This window comes from Anastrepha obliqua, chromosome 2, assembly GCF_027943255.1.
Source record: "Anastrepha obliqua isolate idAnaObli1 chromosome 2, idAnaObli1_1.0, whole genome shotgun sequence".
Taxonomy (NCBI): Eukaryota; Metazoa; Arthropoda; class Insecta; order Diptera; family Tephritidae; genus Anastrepha; species Anastrepha obliqua.
The window spans coordinates 74,809,851-74,828,631 of record NC_072893.1 but is presented as its reverse complement, the minus strand read 5'-3'; the positions used below and the strand labels follow the sequence as shown (position 1 = coordinate 74,828,631).

Below are 18,781 nucleotides of genomic sequence, written 5' to 3'. Positions count from 1 at the left end.
CAGCGGTGAAATCTCGTTTTTAGACCAGTTGCTATTCAGCAAGCAGTTTCTAATCTCAAAAAATAGTCTACACCTAATCCATGACCCTTTGAAAATGTGAAAGAAGATATACCACCTTGATCAAAAAGTTCCCGGAATATATTCAGAAATTTCAAAATGAAAATTTAGTCTTCAAAAGTGGTATTATCGCCTTAAAGGTACTCCCCATCAACTGCAACGCACTTATACTAGCGTTTGATCCAGCTTTCGCAACATTTCTGGAACTCTATTTTCGGTATATCCCTCGGAGCCGTCTTTAATTTTTCTCTTACTCCCTTTCGGCTGTTAGAATCCATTCCACGTAGTGATTTTTTGACTCGATCCTGCAGGAAAAAAACGCAGGGCGCCATATCAGTTGAATTCGATGGCTGGTATTCGTTTCGTTCTGGGTCAAAAATTCACGCATAAACATGGCACTGTGTTACGATGCGTTTTCAAAATCCACGAGTTGTTTTCCCTCAAACCCCTCTTATTTGGCAAATTGCTTTAAGTACATAAATGTCCCATAACGCCCAAATAATAGTTCTTATTAACCGAGTCGGACTCAGCCTTGAAAATCATGTCTTTTGCCATATCAACGCGGTTCTTTTTGGAATGAAAATCAGGTTCTTTGGGACTAACCCAAATAATTAACTAAAATGTACTGAAAGAATCCATAAGCAATGTTCAGCTCCTCTGCCAGCTCTCTGATGGTTAATTTGCGGTTATTGAACAACTTTTCTTTCACTTTATTGATTGATGCTTGATCAATGTGGTTATTGCATTTTATTTGATATAACAAAAAACACGAAATATGATAGAAGTAAGGTAATCTTATCTTTGATATAATTTTTAATGAATATGAATAAACAAACATTTGTTTATCTAATGGAAATGCCCATAGGAAAATTCTGACTGCTTTATGAAGTACGGAATACCCATTTTTGCTAGAAGAAATATGTTCAACGTTTTTTTTTTTGTTTTTTTTTTTATATTTCCAAATTCATTGTGCTGGGACTTTAATCAAGAATTGAAATCGCACAACAACAACACTGGGAAATTTAGAATTCAATTTTTACTGCGAGTTACTTAAATATTTATACACAGAAAGACGGCGCCGGCGGTGTGGTGCATTTTCTCCATATCACGAATCCTAAAATTTTTGTATGTGGAAGAAAACACCCAACACCAAAGTTGTTAAAATCCAGTAGCCAAAAGTTGTCAATAAATGTCTGTGCTATGATTTTTTAACGCAATGTATTAATTTTCAACAAATGCTGGGTTCTCAAAAACCCACTTCGATTGTCGATTAAAATCTTGGCTTTAAATTACTCAGGTCGATAAAAATTACTTTACGTTCAAAACCAAGAACGGTTTGAAATTTGACGAAGGTTCTTAATTTGTTAAATCCGAATCTGATCATAGAAGAGCACTTCTGCTGTATTTCGGTGTTTACTTAGTTACAGTTCCTTGAATTCTTACGAGCATCGCTAACACTGTAAAGTGTCAACAGGCGATGCCTCAGCGGCCAATAAATTGTTCATTCTAATCTAAATGGATGGTTCTTTGAAATACTTTTACGACACTAAACAAATATGACTCATGATTTGATATAACCTCAATTATGACTAAAAATAGGATTTTTTGCGTTTTTAAGCCAGAATAATTATGATATATCAAAAACCTGACGTGCGAAAGCAATTTTGCGGGAGTACGTCAAAAACTTTTGGAAAAATGTAGTATGGTTCTGGTTTGAAAATTTACCTTTACCTTTAAAATAAAAAAATATTTACCAGGCGAAATAAATCTTCGATTAATTACCTAACAATAATTATATAACATATCTATGAGCTTGTGCGAACAAATTTTTATTATTCTTTATGTTTTTTTATTATTTTTCTTTTATTATTTTATGGTTTTATTATTTTTTTTTATTGTTCTTTTATATTTTTAATTTTTTTAAGAGCTTAAATAAAATAAAGTTGTTAGATAATCAAAGAAAAAAATACGCAGCGAAGGCTTTCAACAAAAAATTTAGAGCAATCGATTCAGTCGATGATGGGAAAGGAAAAAAAAACACGCATTAAAAGCACTTTACTCTTATTTCGAAACATACGCTCAAGGTCAAAATAATGAATACCATATATTTTTAACAGTTTCGACACCTTTTCTTTTTTAATTTTCAGTAACTTTTTATAAAAACAAAAGTTCGTTTTTAACAAATTTAAAAAAATCGTGATACAAATTCCCAACATTTTAATCAAAATGTTTAGAAAAATGTATGAAAAAAGTATGCAGTTTTATAGCTCATCGAATTTTAGTATAATAAAGTGCAAGTTTGAAGTGGCTAATGTTTTCGCCTGGCCGTATTGAACAACTTTCCTATATACCTTTTTTATAGAGAATTCGCGCACACGAAAATATTGTTTTTGTAGGTAGTATTTGCCTAACTCCGTATAGTCCTTTAAAATACTTAAGATACTATGGCAACTTGACCAAGTTTGAACTCTCGTTTATCCAAGGTGGCGCAAAATTAATCACCCTATCGGAAGATTTATACTTTTTGCTAATGACGCTGTACGTCTATTATATTTGACACTTATGAACTAAAACAGCTGAAATATACAAAAATGATAAAGACTTCCAGAACTCAAAATCATTTTATTTTATTTGGTGAAAAAGTTGAGTGATTAATTTTGCGCTACCTGGGATGCATAGAGATTTTATAATATTCGTTATCTTGAAATAGAATATGTATATATTTTATTTTTACTTTATTCTTTATTGTAATAACATTGATTAAAGAAAAAAGATTTCGAACACTTCAAATGATTTTTTTTATATTTAGTAACAAAGTTACACAAAAACAAAATAGGTTCTTTAATTTTGCACCAATTTGTACTTGCATAATATTTAGTTCACTCTAGAGATAGAAAAAAATTAAATGCTAGTTTGTTTCGACCTCAGCCAAATAAATTTAAACATAATTTTCGGTGTCTGTTAGTTGCGCCCTTTCTCTTTTAAGCTTATTTCAAACGCCGGAAATTTAAATGATTTTACAAATATTTCGTTGCACTTCATTTTCTAAATTTGTACTGTTACATCAAGCCTTTTGTTTTCATATAGCCATCGTTTAAAAATGTGTTTCACTAGTTTACGTTTTCCCTGCAGGGTACTTATGTGTGCATGCCTAGAAAAGGCATGCGGCAAATGCAGTAAGAATTGATTGCCCAGGGCCGCACCAAAGCCAACAAGGATAGTAGTTTCAATTGCAAACATACACTCACTTATTTGACACAAATTTGTATTTAAACATGTTTGGCATGTTTTGACATTAACAAGAAATATTTTTACAGTGAAATTGAAATTTTCAATTTTTTCAATTTTAATAGTTGGGAAAAGATGTTCTACTAGCTCTTGGCAATTTAACTTTAGCTCTCAGTATATGGTATACGATTATATACGTATATACATACATACATATGTATACATGTATGTATATGCATATTCCTAAAATAGCTAACATACACCAACTTAAAATGCTCTTTTAATACACTTTTATTGTGTAATCGTCTCGAATTATTCAATGGTTGTCTCAGACGACGGAAGTCCCAAACAAATATTGATAGTCCTTAATCCGACTACATTCTACATAACTGTTAACACATATGTACATGTGTATGTATGTGCACATGCAAATGTTTGCAACACTCCGAAGTGTAGGTGTAGGTATAGGTGTTAATGTAGACAGTTGGTAATATCCGTTCTCTCCAGAGCAATTTCGCTTGTCCCTTTTCTTTCTCGTATTGTATTTCCCTGTATTCGTTCAGTTTTATTATTTTCAATTGATTGATCGGCATTTAAACTAGCATTGTGTATACTTGCACATACATATGTACCGTATGTGTTTGAATAAATCGTTTTATAAATAAATTTTTAGCAGACGACAATAAATTCCACTGAGCTTTCATTATTTGACATACTCTTACATGAGAAGGCACTCATACTGAATTTTCTACATAGAAATTCAAAACTGGCAATAGTTGTTTGGATATCAAACACTGCATATGAATACGAATATATATTTATTTATTGCACACTGGTGCCTACAATACGAAATTTTAAAATTGAATAACAATAGAATGGAAAATTTGCTTGCATATGTGGGAATTGTAGCTTGCTTGATTCTGTCAACGTTGCATTTTATTCCTAACAAATATTTTTATGGAACTGATGGGTTCATGAGGATTATGTTTATATGTGTATGGATATGTGAGTAAATTCGTTGCAAATAATTTTTTTATTAAGTAACAAATGCGTTAAGTGGGGCATATCACCTCTTTCTCTTTATAGTCGCTTATCTGCTCGTTTGGGCTTGCAATGTTTTCCAAACTTTCTAGTATGGCTATAAATAACAAAAAATAGTTTTCGCAAATTAATTCAACCAAAATAAATTCAGTATGAAACCAGCAGAAATTAGAAAAATGCAAAACTGTTTTATTTGGTTTTTCAATACAGGTGTGCTGAAGCGGAACAAAAATACAAATACGAAGTTATTTTTATTTTTTTAAGTTCATGTATGTAAACCATAATGTGTGGACACTTTGCGACCTCACAGGAATGCGCAAATCCCAAAAGACGAATTTTCAAAGAGTTCGCTTTATAGCTCTGGCTAAATTTCAGCCTGGATTGTGGTGATTTTAAGAACATCAATAGATATCGACCTAGATTAGATTAGGTAGTGATGGTTGCCTAAAGAGTGGGCCCACTTGGGCGATAGAAGTTTGGTTCATGCTTTGTGATACCATTGCAAGAGGGGAAAAAGAGGTGAAGGAAAAAAGGACGAAAGAGAAAGGGCTGGGGAATGTTGAGTGTTTGTGGACTACGAACAGTTACTAGTCTTCGGTTCATGAGATTTTTGTTTTCAAGACCTGCTATATCAGCAGGCGCAGAAAAGAAGTGAGAAACAAGATGTTTGGATCTTAGTCCCGCGAAAGCTGGTCAGCTGAGGAGCAGGTAGTGAGATGATTCCACCTCATCCTCCATACAGCTGACGCAAAAAGGACTCGAAGTAATTCCGAGTCTCACGGCATGTATACCCCGCGGACAGTGCCCTGTGAGGATGCCCACGAAATTTGAGAGATGAGATTTTGTCATCCTCAGAATATCCCTCGAACGCCTCCTATCTAAACGTGGCCAGAAGGGCTTCGCGACCTTACACGTTCGTGTACTTGCCCAGCGCTCGCTGAGTTGGTGCAAAGCCCATCCTTCCAGAAGTAGAGCGCAGGTTGTCAAGTGGATCCCGAACCTCTCCTTTCTCGGATACACTACCTCACAGGTCCCTTGTCTGGCCAGCTCGTCGGCTTCGACCAATAATGTCACTGTGACCAGGTACCCAAATTATCTTTATATCGATGAATTCTGATGTAATCTAGGTCAGGTCAGGCATTCCCTGACCAGTTTCGAATGCACCATAATATAGCCTAGGGCCCTAATTGCCGCTTGGCTATCTCGACATAAGATTTTAAAAACCCTAAACACATCTCAATGGAAAGAATTTAAATGTAGCGGCTTTGTCAACTAATTTTAGCAATTTTTTTGGCAGATTGCCAATTATTTCGAAATGTATTGGGTAACACTTTATCAACTTCTGCCGATTTATGCTTGTCAAATGTTTCTAGAAATTTCGTTGATATTTTTATGTCTCCTCATCACACGTTACACCCCTATTTTTAGTTGATATCTCAATTTAGAGATTTTTCTTGTGAAACAATTTTTTGATTTCATTTTTGAGAAACTCTCTTAAGAAAAATCTTAATGAACTTCAGCACTTTATGGTGTAACGTTTTTTTTGCGTAAAATAGCTGGCTTTGATAAAAGCATGCAAAAAGCACTTTTCATATGGTATGAGATATAAAGATGGGAGAGAAGCAACGTAAGTAAAATAGAAGATTTTTATATGTCAAAATGTTTCTATTGCTGCATTAGTTAATTTCTACACCCTCTTCCGCTCACAAAACTCGAAAAGTGACTGGTTCCGAACTGGCCCTAATTAGTCCTAATTGGTTTTCTGGGTTGTGAGATCTCCTAACCTGGTTTTATGAGCGGGCTGTGAGTGGCATCTTCTTGTCCTTATACGTTCATTGGAGAACGCCTTTTTGGCCGATAAAAAAAACGGTTAATGAAATTGCCACACTAGTATAGGTACAGTGATAGTCCTTTTCTTTCGCTTATAAAAGGAAATAGCTAAAATAAAGCAAATTGGAAACTTGTTCTTTCCAAAATATTATTTCATATTAATGGTCTATTTTCATCAAAACCTTCACTGCAGTTAAGAAACGAACTAACACAGAGAACTTAAGCTAATGATTTTAGTTAACATTTGAGAGTAGTGACAACAGATGGCTAACAGAGCTGTCTGTATTTTTGTGTAAAGAGTGTTTGCTAATAACAGATGACTAACAGAACTATCTGTATTGTTATGTAAAGAGAGTAATCTGCATGCGTCATGTTTTTTTAAGTTTTTTTCTACTTATTTCGAACATATAATTCATTTATTTCTATTTCGTTAAAAAATTCTACTACACAGAATTTTATTAGTCATGACCTTTTTGTCTCAGTGATTTCGGATCTGACAGCGCTCGAAAGTCAATGCATACATATGTTATGTCATCTGTTGAGACAGCAAAGTTAACTTACATATTTCCGTTCTAGCACCGAGTTTACGAGCTGTGATATAAAATCAATTACATGAGGGATTGGACATTTAAATGCGATGCTTATCCGGAGCGTAAACTGCAGTTGAGGGTCGATGAAAATACATTTCGAATTACTTATATGACATCAAAAAGAGAATCAACCTTATCGCTTGAACATATGAGTCCCTTAAATTACAATTTAGTACAAAAATATCTAAATTTATTATTATTTAAATAACAGTCAAAATTAATTATTATATTGCAAATTCACAAAGTTGTATTAAGTTTTTCAAAGCTAAGTAATGACTATAATTTGTTTATATGTAAGTAATACTTTAAATGTCCATTTGTATAATTGGCAACTTGTTGTAAGTTCCGAGTACCGGCTGAATATTCTAAGCTTAAAAATAATGGATTACAAAAAGGATAACAAGAGCTAAGCTTTTGCTATAGAATTAAGTTTCTATGCATGACCCAACATACATACATAGCTAAACAAATAAGTTGTCCTTCTCACGGATTACAGTGACAGTATAACTTTATTTTTAGCACAACCCCAACGCACGGCTTTGCATTATCTGGGGAAAACCTAATTTCCATTCAAATACCACATAAACCCAATACACAACAGCCTTTGTATTGTGCCAAGTAATTAGACACTTTATTTTCCTGTCCTTTTCAGTTTTCATCTCTTCTCCGGCTCCTTTTTATTCACAGCACCCAGAATGAGCGCATTGCTGTTCTATTTTAATTCAAATGCTCATTCAATTGCTGCTCTATTACTTTTTACTAAGAATAGTTTTTTATCTATTTTATTTGCAGGATATCCCCAGCCCACATATCGGTGGTTAAAGGATGGCATACCAATTGGCGATTTCTCTTCCAGCCAATATTATCGACTGCAAAAAACTCGTCGTGAGGATGCCGGCAGCTATCAGTGCATAGCAAAAAACGATGCTGGCTCGATATTTAGTGAAAAAATTGACATCGAAGTTGCCTGTAAGTATACAATACATACTTTTGAGTGTGCTAGAAAACATTTTAATATGAAAACGGAAAACAAAAGAAAAAACATTCTGTGTGACAAAAGCAAATCACTTCAAATAATGGTTTCAATAAAAAATACAATTTAGTTAAGGAAGAAGATTTTCTATACGAATAGGTAAGAGAGTAGAAATAAAATATTTTCATTAAGGCTCCCGTGCTATTCCACGGGCATAGATAACTTTTTATGTTGGAGTAAATGACGTGGCTTCATTGATTAGTTATTAAGTTTCATAAGTTCTTTTAGTAGCGATATTTTATCCAAGGCTGGAGTAGAGATATCGCCGCTGAAATGAAATGTTGTACGTCTTTGTTCAAAACTAATCTTATAAAGCCTTCATTTTAAATTGCATGGCATTTAATGTATTTGTTTTCCAAATATTACGGATTTTTGTGAGAAATTTTAACTATTTAAATAATAAGAGAAAATATGTGTGCCGGGTTTGGATTAAATATTGCACCTAAAAGTTATTGAAAAATGCACCACATCTGCCCCTTCAATGTGAACCGTTAAACGTTTGCGGTTATTATTGCTGTAGCAGTTGATCGAGCCCTGCTAATACGGTGCAGTCACCGATCGTCATCATCTATCTCATCTAACGGTAAGCCCGGAACGGGTTTCGTTCAAAGGGAGAAGGGTGTAAGGTGAGTTGATTTGAAGGGGTATTTGAATAGGTGGTTAGTATCATGCGGGGTGCCTTTACATGCTGGACAAATATTGAGAATGTTGGGGGCGATTCTGGATAGGTAGGAATTTAACCTGCTACAATACCCAGAATGCAATTGAGCCAAAGTGACGCAGTCCGTCCTCTGCGATGGATGGTGGTTGGACTCACCACCACCGGTCTCCTGATGAATGTCGTTTAATATCTGTCTATATATTGCACGATGCCACCTAGTTCACCTGGGAGGTGGCTCTGGCTCTAGCAGAAATAGCTTGCTGAGCATCTTGCTGTACTCTTTGACTGAGAGCATGGGAGCCTTGCAATGTTGCACTGCTGCAGGGGAGGGGAGATATAGCTTTATCCACTGTAAATCACTCATACTAGGCGGCCAGACAAATACAGCGTAATTCAGAACAGACCGGCCAATTGCCTTAAATGTCGCCACAAACATGTGTACTCTAAATGTTACCGGCTTCCGATTTGATGTATTTGTCACAGTTTTAGACCTTAGCGACAATTTCGGTTGTATGCGCCGAGAAGGAGAGCAATCTGTCGAAGATGACCTCCAAAATGTTGCGGTTGTTGCTGTTGGCATTGGTATGTCGTCGACTTTCATCCTTAACTCTGGTTTGACCTCCTTCATACAGGTGGTAAAAAGTGTCGCTTTAGTGGGGGAAAGTTGGAGGTTCCGCGCAATGAAATAGCGGTTTTATATACCACCATAATAATAAAAAATTCCAGTATTTAGCAGTTTTTGTAACTTCGAGATTTCAATTGCCTTTGCCAAAGCGTTCAAGCCGTCCAGAATCAAAAAAGCAAAAATACGAATGCGCAATGCAATTCAGATTATATCAAGATATCCTTTAGACGATTTTTTATCGTTTCCAATACAAAACTGTTCACTATGCAGAAAATGTTGATCCCGATAATGTAGGGAAAATGTCCTTGATCGCAATCAAGCAACGCTTCCAATGAACTTTTAGGCTGCATTATTTCATTCAAATTTTTCATTCCACCAGCCCATATTTAGCTCAGTTTGCAGCAGAATTGTCGGTAAAACTCGTTAGTTTTGATGAAATTATCATCTATTTTTTGTAGACCTTAAGCTATTTTTGACATATTTCCAAAGTTAATGAATCACTTTCCTATATCGCTGATGTATATAGTTCTTCAATAGGAGATAACACAACGCGTTCAGAGCCCAATGGAAGAAGTATTGACACTTCAAATGATGAACAATTTTCACCCCCGGTGTTAATTTTATATTTTAATGGTCGAAGCCAACACATCTTTCCACACAATGTTGGCTGAGAATTTTCCAGTTCCTGTGAACGATGTGGGATTAACTGATTTAGCTCATTTTAAATTTCGACCGGTAGTTTGTCTCACTGGTACAAGAACACTCATTACTAAATACGAGTATTTTGCTAATTAGTTTGTCTTCTATTGCACGCATAGTCTGTCTAGCGGGACGATTATTACGATCGATTTAAAATGGCAACCAATTTGCAATCGTTCCTCCTTCAAGAACTTCACCATAGTAAAAATGTAATCATTAAGCAATATTTTGACAGTGTCAGATCATAAAAAAAAACTAAAGAATAATTTGCTATTTAAATAAATAATTTTCATGCCCCTATTCCGATATAAGAAATCCGATAAAAAAAAACCTGAATTAAATACCGTCACACGAAAACAGCTGCAGAACAAAGTACTTGGGTCTATATACTTTGTTCTTGAGGAATTTCACGAATCTTTTGCCTACCGATTATCCTCTACAGTTCGCAAGTTATCATTGCTCTCAATGATGTTTGATGCTCTCTCAATGCACTATCGTTAATATTGTTTGTTGGTCTTGCTCTGACTATTATACTAGTACTGATTTTTTTTTTTTCCGCTAATCTCGCAATTTTTGTCTTCACAACTGCTAACAATGGCTAGAAATAAATTCTTAGATATTCCATTGAGATTATCTTGGTACCTGGTATAGGAAACTCCTGTTGCGGGATGTGGTGTGGGTGTTTGAGCTAGGTTACCTGTGATGGGGTCTCCCCGCGAAATGAGAGTATTGGTAGTCTGCTCCTAAAACGTTGGACTTCGCGTAAACTCAGCCAGATATGAACAAATACACAAACTTCTAAGATCGCGAGATCCTTCTGGCCAATTGTGAGCTCTAGGGAACTTCAGCACTCGAGTTTTGGGAGTGAATTATGCATGCTGTAAAACTCCGCATTACTTCGAGTCCTTCGTTGGTTTCGACGATCGTTAGTTTGCGAAATTTACCTTCTCATGTATTTTCTCTCAATGCCAACTCATTCGCCTATACGGTTGTAGGCCTCTGTCATCCCTTTTAGCAAATATAACACTTGGAAGGAAAAACGCTAAGTAAGCCAGTAAATTGAAAGTATCAAGTTTTGATCGTCAAACTTTTGTTGTAATGAAATCGCATAATTTTTAACTAACTCAACTGCTGTCATTCTCTTAGTCGAAAGTTAATTCGAACACTCCTTTGGGTTTAGACTTCACAAGATCAGTTTGGTTTCAATATTCTATATATACATTTTCTTTTTGTTTAGTGGAAAGGCTTAGAACATTTTCCACACATAGTGCCCCAGTAGAAGTTTCTCGTTTGTCTGTTCTGGCTGATGAAGTTTAGAATTCGAAGAATCACAAAGTGGTTTGATTAGCACTAAAAATTTCTTCATTTCCATGCAATAATAAAAGCGCACGGCAAAAAGTGTGAAGTACTTTAGTACGGCTGTAAAAAAATAACTAGCCAGCATTGACATTTCGGGCTTTATTATTAACTCGTACATGTCTCTTCAATTTACTGGAATTTAATTAAATGTGCTGTATGCAAAGGAACTCAATTTAAATGCATCATGTTCACAGGAAATTAAATTGGTTGCTGTGTGCAGCTGCGTCATAACATAATTCTGGGAATTTCTTTAGTGTGACAAAGTTCTTGTTACACGCAAAAACAGCTTTGGTCATTTAATAGCTAAAAAGGTAGTAAAACTGCATAATAAAGGGTGTGGTCAGATAGTTAAGGTTTAACAATAAATAATCGCAAATCTCCAAATTCCTAATGCGGGAATACGAAGTCTGCCTTTTATGTATTGCTCCTTTGCAACACTGAGTGTAATTCAATATTTTTATACTAAATATTGGTATTTTTTAGTGTAAACTTACATCTAACATTTTGACTTACAAATTAAAAAAAATGTAATCTTGCGATGATTTATTATGAATTCCTAAATGAATTATTGAGTCAGTAGTATATTCAGGCGGCCGCCGTAGCTGAATGGGTTGGTGCGTGACTACCATTCGGAATTCACAGAGAGAACGTATAATTCCCCTTAAGCCCCACTAACTACAATACTACGTGCTATGCTGTAATATAAATTGTCTTGATATGCTACCGCAACAGTGAGCTTGCAATGAAAATCAAGCAGAATAGATTGAGAGGTAACATTAATTAAAATACCGGATGCAGCTAAAGTTAATGTCACAATGTAAACGAGCCTTAAATTTACCAAATGGCGTTGAAGCTCATTGTGTTTTGACTTTTATATTTCACATAGAAAATTACTTCGATACGATTCAAACTATTTTCGTAATGTTGTTTTAATTTCATAACCGGCCAACTCCATACTGTATGTTAATCTCAAATTCGGGAGAACGTGAAGAGAATTCAAATATATATATATTTATATTATTGATGTTTTTTTTTTAATATTTATAGTTAATCGCTATGGTTCATTGTCCAGTTTTGGCTTTGATGATCTCTGTGCGCATAATAGGTTAGGTTAGGTTTACCTGGCTGGCTGAAAGCCATCACATGGCCTATTGATCCTTAGTGGTACCAAATGGAGATTGACCCTTACGTTTCCTTGTAGTAGGCTTCTTGTAATAAGCTTGCGTCTTTTGCGAGTCTAACCCAGAGAGACATTCTACCCTCTCGTATTGTAAAGCTCCATAACATTTCATTCGGGTTATAGCTAATGCAGGGCAAGACCATAAAAGTGTTCTAGCGTTTCCCTCTCTTCTAGTTCATTGAAAAATCTTCAGCTATCATTGTTTGCAATTCTCATCTTGTATGCGTGGGCCGCTAACAAATTGTGTCCTGTCAGTATACCTACCATAGTTCTGCTTTCCTTTCTAGACAAGGCTAGTACGAATCTGGCGTATTTGTCCGGATTCTCTGTACACATGATTTTCGCGGTTTTGCAAGAGGCTAGATTATTCCAACTCCTGTCTATCCTTGCTTTCATGTCCTTAGCGATGTCATTGTATACCGTATTTAAAGGTTTCGGTATGTCGTTTTCTTATTCGAATTGTATGTAAACAGCGCTTTTGGCAATCTCATCTACAATTTCGTTTCCTGCAATGCCCTTATGTCGGGGTGCCCAATAGATGTGCAAACGTCTGTCTGCGGCTAGTTTCTCTATGGCTTAGCTGGTCCCATGATCGTCTTTAGATGAAATTTCTTATGAGTTTATTGCCTTTATTGCCGCTTGACTGTCAACGTATATATTTATGTTGGAAGCGCTCGATGTCTTTGCTAGTGCTATTTCTGCAGCCTTTCCTACCGCAAAGACTTCTGCTCGAAAAATACTACAGTGGTCAGGGAACTTAATTGGACGCCTGATGTCCAACTCTGCGCAATAAATCCCTGCACCAATTCCGTACATCATTTTCGTGCAGTCAGTAATCAAACTACCAACCTAATACTTTTCAGAATTTTAAAACTAAGGACCAAAGTGACCCACGAAAGTAAGAAATTATAGGTTAAAATATTTCACGAAAAATATGCGCCATTAAATTTTATTATAGACCTTTAAAGACAATATTAATAGTAAATGAAGTTGATTACAAATAATTTTTAAATAATTTAGATCAACTAAGACCAAGACGTGACGTTAAGGGACAAGTGGTACAATATTTTAAAGCTCTTTCTCTTTCTTTATTAGCAATACTGCATTCTTGTCTTTTGATGGCTGCTACACAGTGTTATTGGCTAACATTACACAAATAAGAGTAAACACTCAAGTGCATTTATGGCTTCAAAATATTTTCAAGGTACGCAACAATCGTCTTAAGGAATGCTGCCAAAAGCTGGTATTTTCATAATAAGCTGACTGGAAAACTCAAAAAAAGGTGGCAGGCAGAAAAGCTGCATAGAGTTTATCCGTAAAAAATACTTTTAAAGTCAAGGTTATTCTGCTTGTGTTGACTGATCTGCAAACGGTTGTAGCTATATTTAGCTCTTTGGGCTGAAACCCAGAAATTTCCTCTCTTCTGTGGGAAACTTTCGTCCAAGGCAGTTCGCTCAGCGAATTAAGTTTGTTTACACTTTGGGATGGGCAAATTTCTCTGATAGGAGTACCAACTAGTTGAAGCAAATTTAGTTTATTTGTCCCTTAGTGATTTAAAACAAATATAAGGATATGAGACAACATAGGTTTATTGTGTTTAATGGTATGGCTTTCTACTGATCCCGGAAATATTTCCTTTCCCCGTTAATGACATACTGCCGATGGCGGCACCGACTTTTATGAAGACTAGCGAATACCGCCACTGTGGCAGAATCATTACACTGCGTTACAAAAACCAACTTTTTTTCTGTCCTATGAACCAAATATACTTTTTCGGAAAGGGGAGAAAAAATAAAAATACACGTGTATCGGCGATTTTCATGTACACGTCAGAATTTTTTTTATGTATAAAATATAGAGCTCGTAGTCCGCCGGTGTGAAAAACTTTGGATCAATTTTTAACCCTTTTTCCGTGATCCAATCGCGCTGAATTTCTGCAGGCAGACTCGTGGAAATGTTTTTATTATGTAAGATCAAAAAAAAAAAAAATTATCAATTCTCAGATTTTCTTAAATTTTTTTTTTTTTTTTTCTAATAAAAAATAAAAAAAAAATTGTTTCTAAATTTTCGGCATAACTTGAAGGGACTCCAAACTTTTAAACAACTTATTAACCTTTAATTTATTGTTTCATACAACACACTCTGTGCCGTTTGTGTGTTTGTTACAGTTCCGGAAGTTCCGATCATCTGACAGTTGCGCTACTAGGAGACGTATACTTTGACAATTGTTTTAAGTTCTGTTGCGCGAAAACGTCTTTCTGTATATTTCATCTTAAGAAAAATGCAGTGACCGACTCGAAATAACTTTTGTTACGTTTGCGGTTTATCCGCACGAAGTAAACATTTTAAAAATATTACGAAAACAGTGGTTAATTCGTTTCAGAAAATATTCAAGACAGCTTATGTTCCTTACTTGTTGTATACTCCGGAAGTCGTGTGCGACTATTGCTATAGAAATTTATGCAAGTTTACTGACGGAAGGTCAACAATAAAGTACTCTGTACCAACAATTTGGCTACCACGTCCGGAGCACTGCAGTGAACTGTGCTACTTTTGCGTAACTTTTACTCAAACTAAAGGGTACCAATACTTTCGCCGCAATAAAATTCGCTACGCTAATGTAGAATCGGTTATTCCAGCGGTTCTGTGCTCACCAGAAGAACGTATAGCGACTTCAATGGAGATTTTTGATGATGTTCCCGAATTAAGGGACCAACAGAACCAACAGTAGCACCAACAATGCTATCAACATTTCTTGCATCGAATGCGAGATGCGGGGAACCAGAAGTATCGGAATTTGTACCAACACCCAGTGAACTTGGGACTGCAGTTCCGCATTTAGTAACGCAAGCCGACTTCAATGGCCTTGTACGAGAAGGAAATTTGTCAAAGAGAACAGCCAAACTCTTTGCATCACGTTTTAAGCAGTGGAATATAGTGGCGGCTGATTTTAAAATAACAGCCGCTCGTGATCGACGTAGCAGTATTCCATATGACGCGCTTTAAAGGACAAGACATTACGCATATGCTTGGCGAATACTGTTGGTCTATTTGTCGCGATACTGATACAAATGCTTACAAACGCAAAAATAAAAGGCCGAAGTTTCTGTAAAAGCATTAAAATTTTTAATGTAACAATTTTTAATTTTAATATGTATAATAAAATTAATAAAAAAATTGGGGGTTTTATATCTCTATTGTAATGCGGAGTGAAATACCTTTCTTTTGATACCCACATGGGCATATCTCATGGAATTTTTTTTTTTAATTTCGAACAGGTGGCAAACCTGTGAAACATTGTCAGTGGCAACACCTAGGTGAAAAGTCTAGAAATGTGATACACTATCTGTGTGCCCAATTTCATTCAAATCCGATATCCGTAGATATGCATACAAGAATTGCTCGTTTAAAGTTATAAAATACAAAAAAAAAATTGTGACGTGTACATGAAAATCGCCGTTACACGTGTATTTTTATTTTTTATCCCCTTTCCGAAAAAGTATATTTGGTTCATAGGACAGAATGTGTGTAACGCGGTGTTATCATAACCTTATGAAAATATGACTTGTTATGGTTGTTCTAAGGTCAGATTCGCATTCAGCAGAACAAGAATCTTCGGAAAATTATAGTCTGGGTCTTAGAGCTGAAAGTAAATATAATTTGTTCAACCAGTTATTATACGCATAGAGATCATCAAAGCCAAGACTGCACAATGAGCTCTAACGATTAACTATAAATATTAAAAAAAAACTGTATAATATCTGTACATATGTATGTATATGTCTACATTTGGTAATTAATAGTGTCAAAGGGTACCCCGAGAATTAATTTTTAGGCAGAGTTACATACTATCTATCTTAACTAGCTATTTCTTTCTTAAAAGTAAAGAAAGGCATTGTGTTGATAACCGCATGACACTTAAATTAATTAGTACACTCTTCTTAGGTTTGTTCGTTTGTATGTCACATAAATGGATTTGAGAGTGAGGTTGGCGGCAGCTCAAGTTGTCAATTTAGAATGCAACGAGAAGAAAAAACTGGCAGACTGATTACATAAGCAGCCCTTGTTTTATTGTATGTATTTCATTTACGGCTTTCGTCTTTTTATGTCCCCAATTTTTTTCACTGCCTTAATAAATTCTTGGAAACGGCGACCTTTAATTGATTTCGTGACATTAAAGTAAAGCTCGTTTCTCAGCGTTTGTTTTGTTTCTTTTGCTCTTGCTAGTTTTATTTCTTGTTCGTCTTATCCCGTCAGTCAACATCCGCTCACGAATTAAGCGATTCCGCTGACATCGTTTGACGGCTACAAGTAACTTAATTTTCTGAACTTCTCCCTATCATGCCTCACTTTATTCACTACTGACAATTTCTTTCTTTTACCTTCAATTTCAGATATGGGCATCTTCGAGAACACTACACTTGGCCATCTCACGGTGACGTCAGGTCATCCGGCCATTTTTGATTTACCACCTATCGAATCGCAACCGCCACCTTCGGTGATGTGGCAAACGGTTGAAGGTCCGCTGAACTATGACATCAAATATGCCGTAACAAAATCGAATCAATTGATAATACTCAGCGCAGACGAGGACGATCGCAAAGCATATCGTGCTCGTGCCATAAACACACAGTTGGGCAAGGAGGAGAATAGCGCTTTCATACAATTGAACGTGAGTGGAGATCCGTATGTTGAGGTAGCACCTGAAATTGTTGTGCATCCGCAAGACATGAAAGTGAAACGTGGCGAACAGGTGGCCGTATTGGAATGTATCGCGAATGCGCGACCCCTGCATGAATTGGAGACTCTGTGGCTAAAGGATGGTATACCCATTGAGAATGCTGGTGTGCCGCACACACTCAACGATCCTTGGAATCGTTCGCTATCCCTGCTTGCTGCTAATTTAACACATTCGGGCGAGTACACGTGTCAGGTGCGGCTACGTAGCGGTGGCTATGACACAGTGACAGTTAGCGCCAAAGTGGAGGTGTTGGAAGCTCCCACCTTTTTCACACAAATGCGCACAGAAACGTTTGGTGAATTTGGTGCACTGGTGACGTTGCCATGTGACGTGGTAGGCGATCCAATGCCGGTGATGAAGTGGTACAAAAATGCCGAAATCATCGATACAAATGATGGAAAGTGAGTATGGGCACGTAAGAATGCATAGTAAGAATAATAACTCATCTGTTAGAAATAAATTTAAACTTAGTGTAGACTACGTGCATTGTGTGCATTAAGTGAAGCCGCAATAATGCTATACGGGGTCGATATATAAGTAGGATTATATTTTTGTTTCAATCATGTGTTATTGTGACAATGACAACTCCTCCCCGCTGAAATCTTACCAGAAAATCAGTAGCATGTCTCCGTGAAACGTAAAGGATCACTTAACGCTTACACAACTTTAAGAAGTATTGCAAAGTAAAGTTGTTGCTGAATTAATGGGTTTGTTTAAAGGAAGTCAAAATCAACTTTTCCGGCGAAACTCATTTTCATTTTGACGGCTATGTTAACAAGCAAAAATTTGGGGATTGGAAAACCTGCATGTGATTCTTGGGAAGTCATTGCATCCTCCAAGGTTGCCAATTTAGTGCAAATTTCGGAGCGGTGGCATAATTGGCCAATTTTTCATTCAAAACGCTGTTGGAAACGCCATTTCCGTCAACGGTGTAGTGTTCACGGGCATGACACACATCTTTTCTGATCGTAAATTGAAGATATGAACTTGGACGATCTTTGGTTTCGTCATGTCATACAGCCCAAATTTGTGCCCCAAATTCGGTAATCGTGTTATCAGCTATCTCTAAGTTAACAGGATGCGCTACTGCAAAGCTTCCCTATCCTACCACAGGAATAAAATCGTGGTCCATAGGTTGGTTCCATAAGGGGAATGTTTGCTCTTTCGAGTATATAATATAATATATATAATATAAAGTATATAATAGAATATTTTTGGATGTTTGGCTGAGCTCCTCCTCCTATTAGTGGCGTGGGTCTTGATGTTGTTCCACAAATGGAGGGACCTACAGGTTTAAGCAGATTCCGAACGGCAGATATGTTTTATGAGGAGCTTTTTCAAGGCAAAAATACGCTCGGAGGTTTGCTATTGCCTGCCGAGGGGCGACCGCTATTAGAAAAAACTTTTTTTTTCTTAATTTTGTCGAGATTCGAACCTACGTTCTCTCTCTGAATTCCGAATGGTAGTCCTGCACCAAGCCGGTCGCCTTGCTCTTTCGAATAAACCAATAATATACCGAAAATGATTTGATTTTTGGCTTTTTTTTTTTGATAATAACAGGTGGCGCTAAAGTAATCCTCCTATCAAAAAATGCTATAAATTTTGCGATTAGTCCCTAATGTCAGTTCTGTTTTGACATTTGTGTAGTAAACACATGCGAAATACACGTTAATAAACAATGTTACGCTACACTGCTCCAGAACGCGGAATATTGCTGACTATTTATTTGATCAATAA

At 36.1% G+C, this 18,781-nt stretch overlaps 1 protein-coding gene across 1 annotated transcript in view; it reads left to right on the top strand.

Annotated features, from left to right (window-relative positions):
- The window catches only part of LOC129236832 (protein sidekick), a 188,636-nt gene that overhangs the window by 77,737 nt on the left and 92,118 nt on the right, over positions 1 to 18,781 (top strand). The window contains exon 3 of the mRNA XM_054871084.1: positions 16,698 to 17,445. Within this exon, the coding sequence (XP_054727059.1) occupies positions 16,700 to 17,445 (746 nt within the window). The 5' untranslated portion in view covers positions 16,698 to 16,699. The remainder of the gene's footprint in view (positions 1 to 16,697; positions 17,446 to 18,781) is intronic.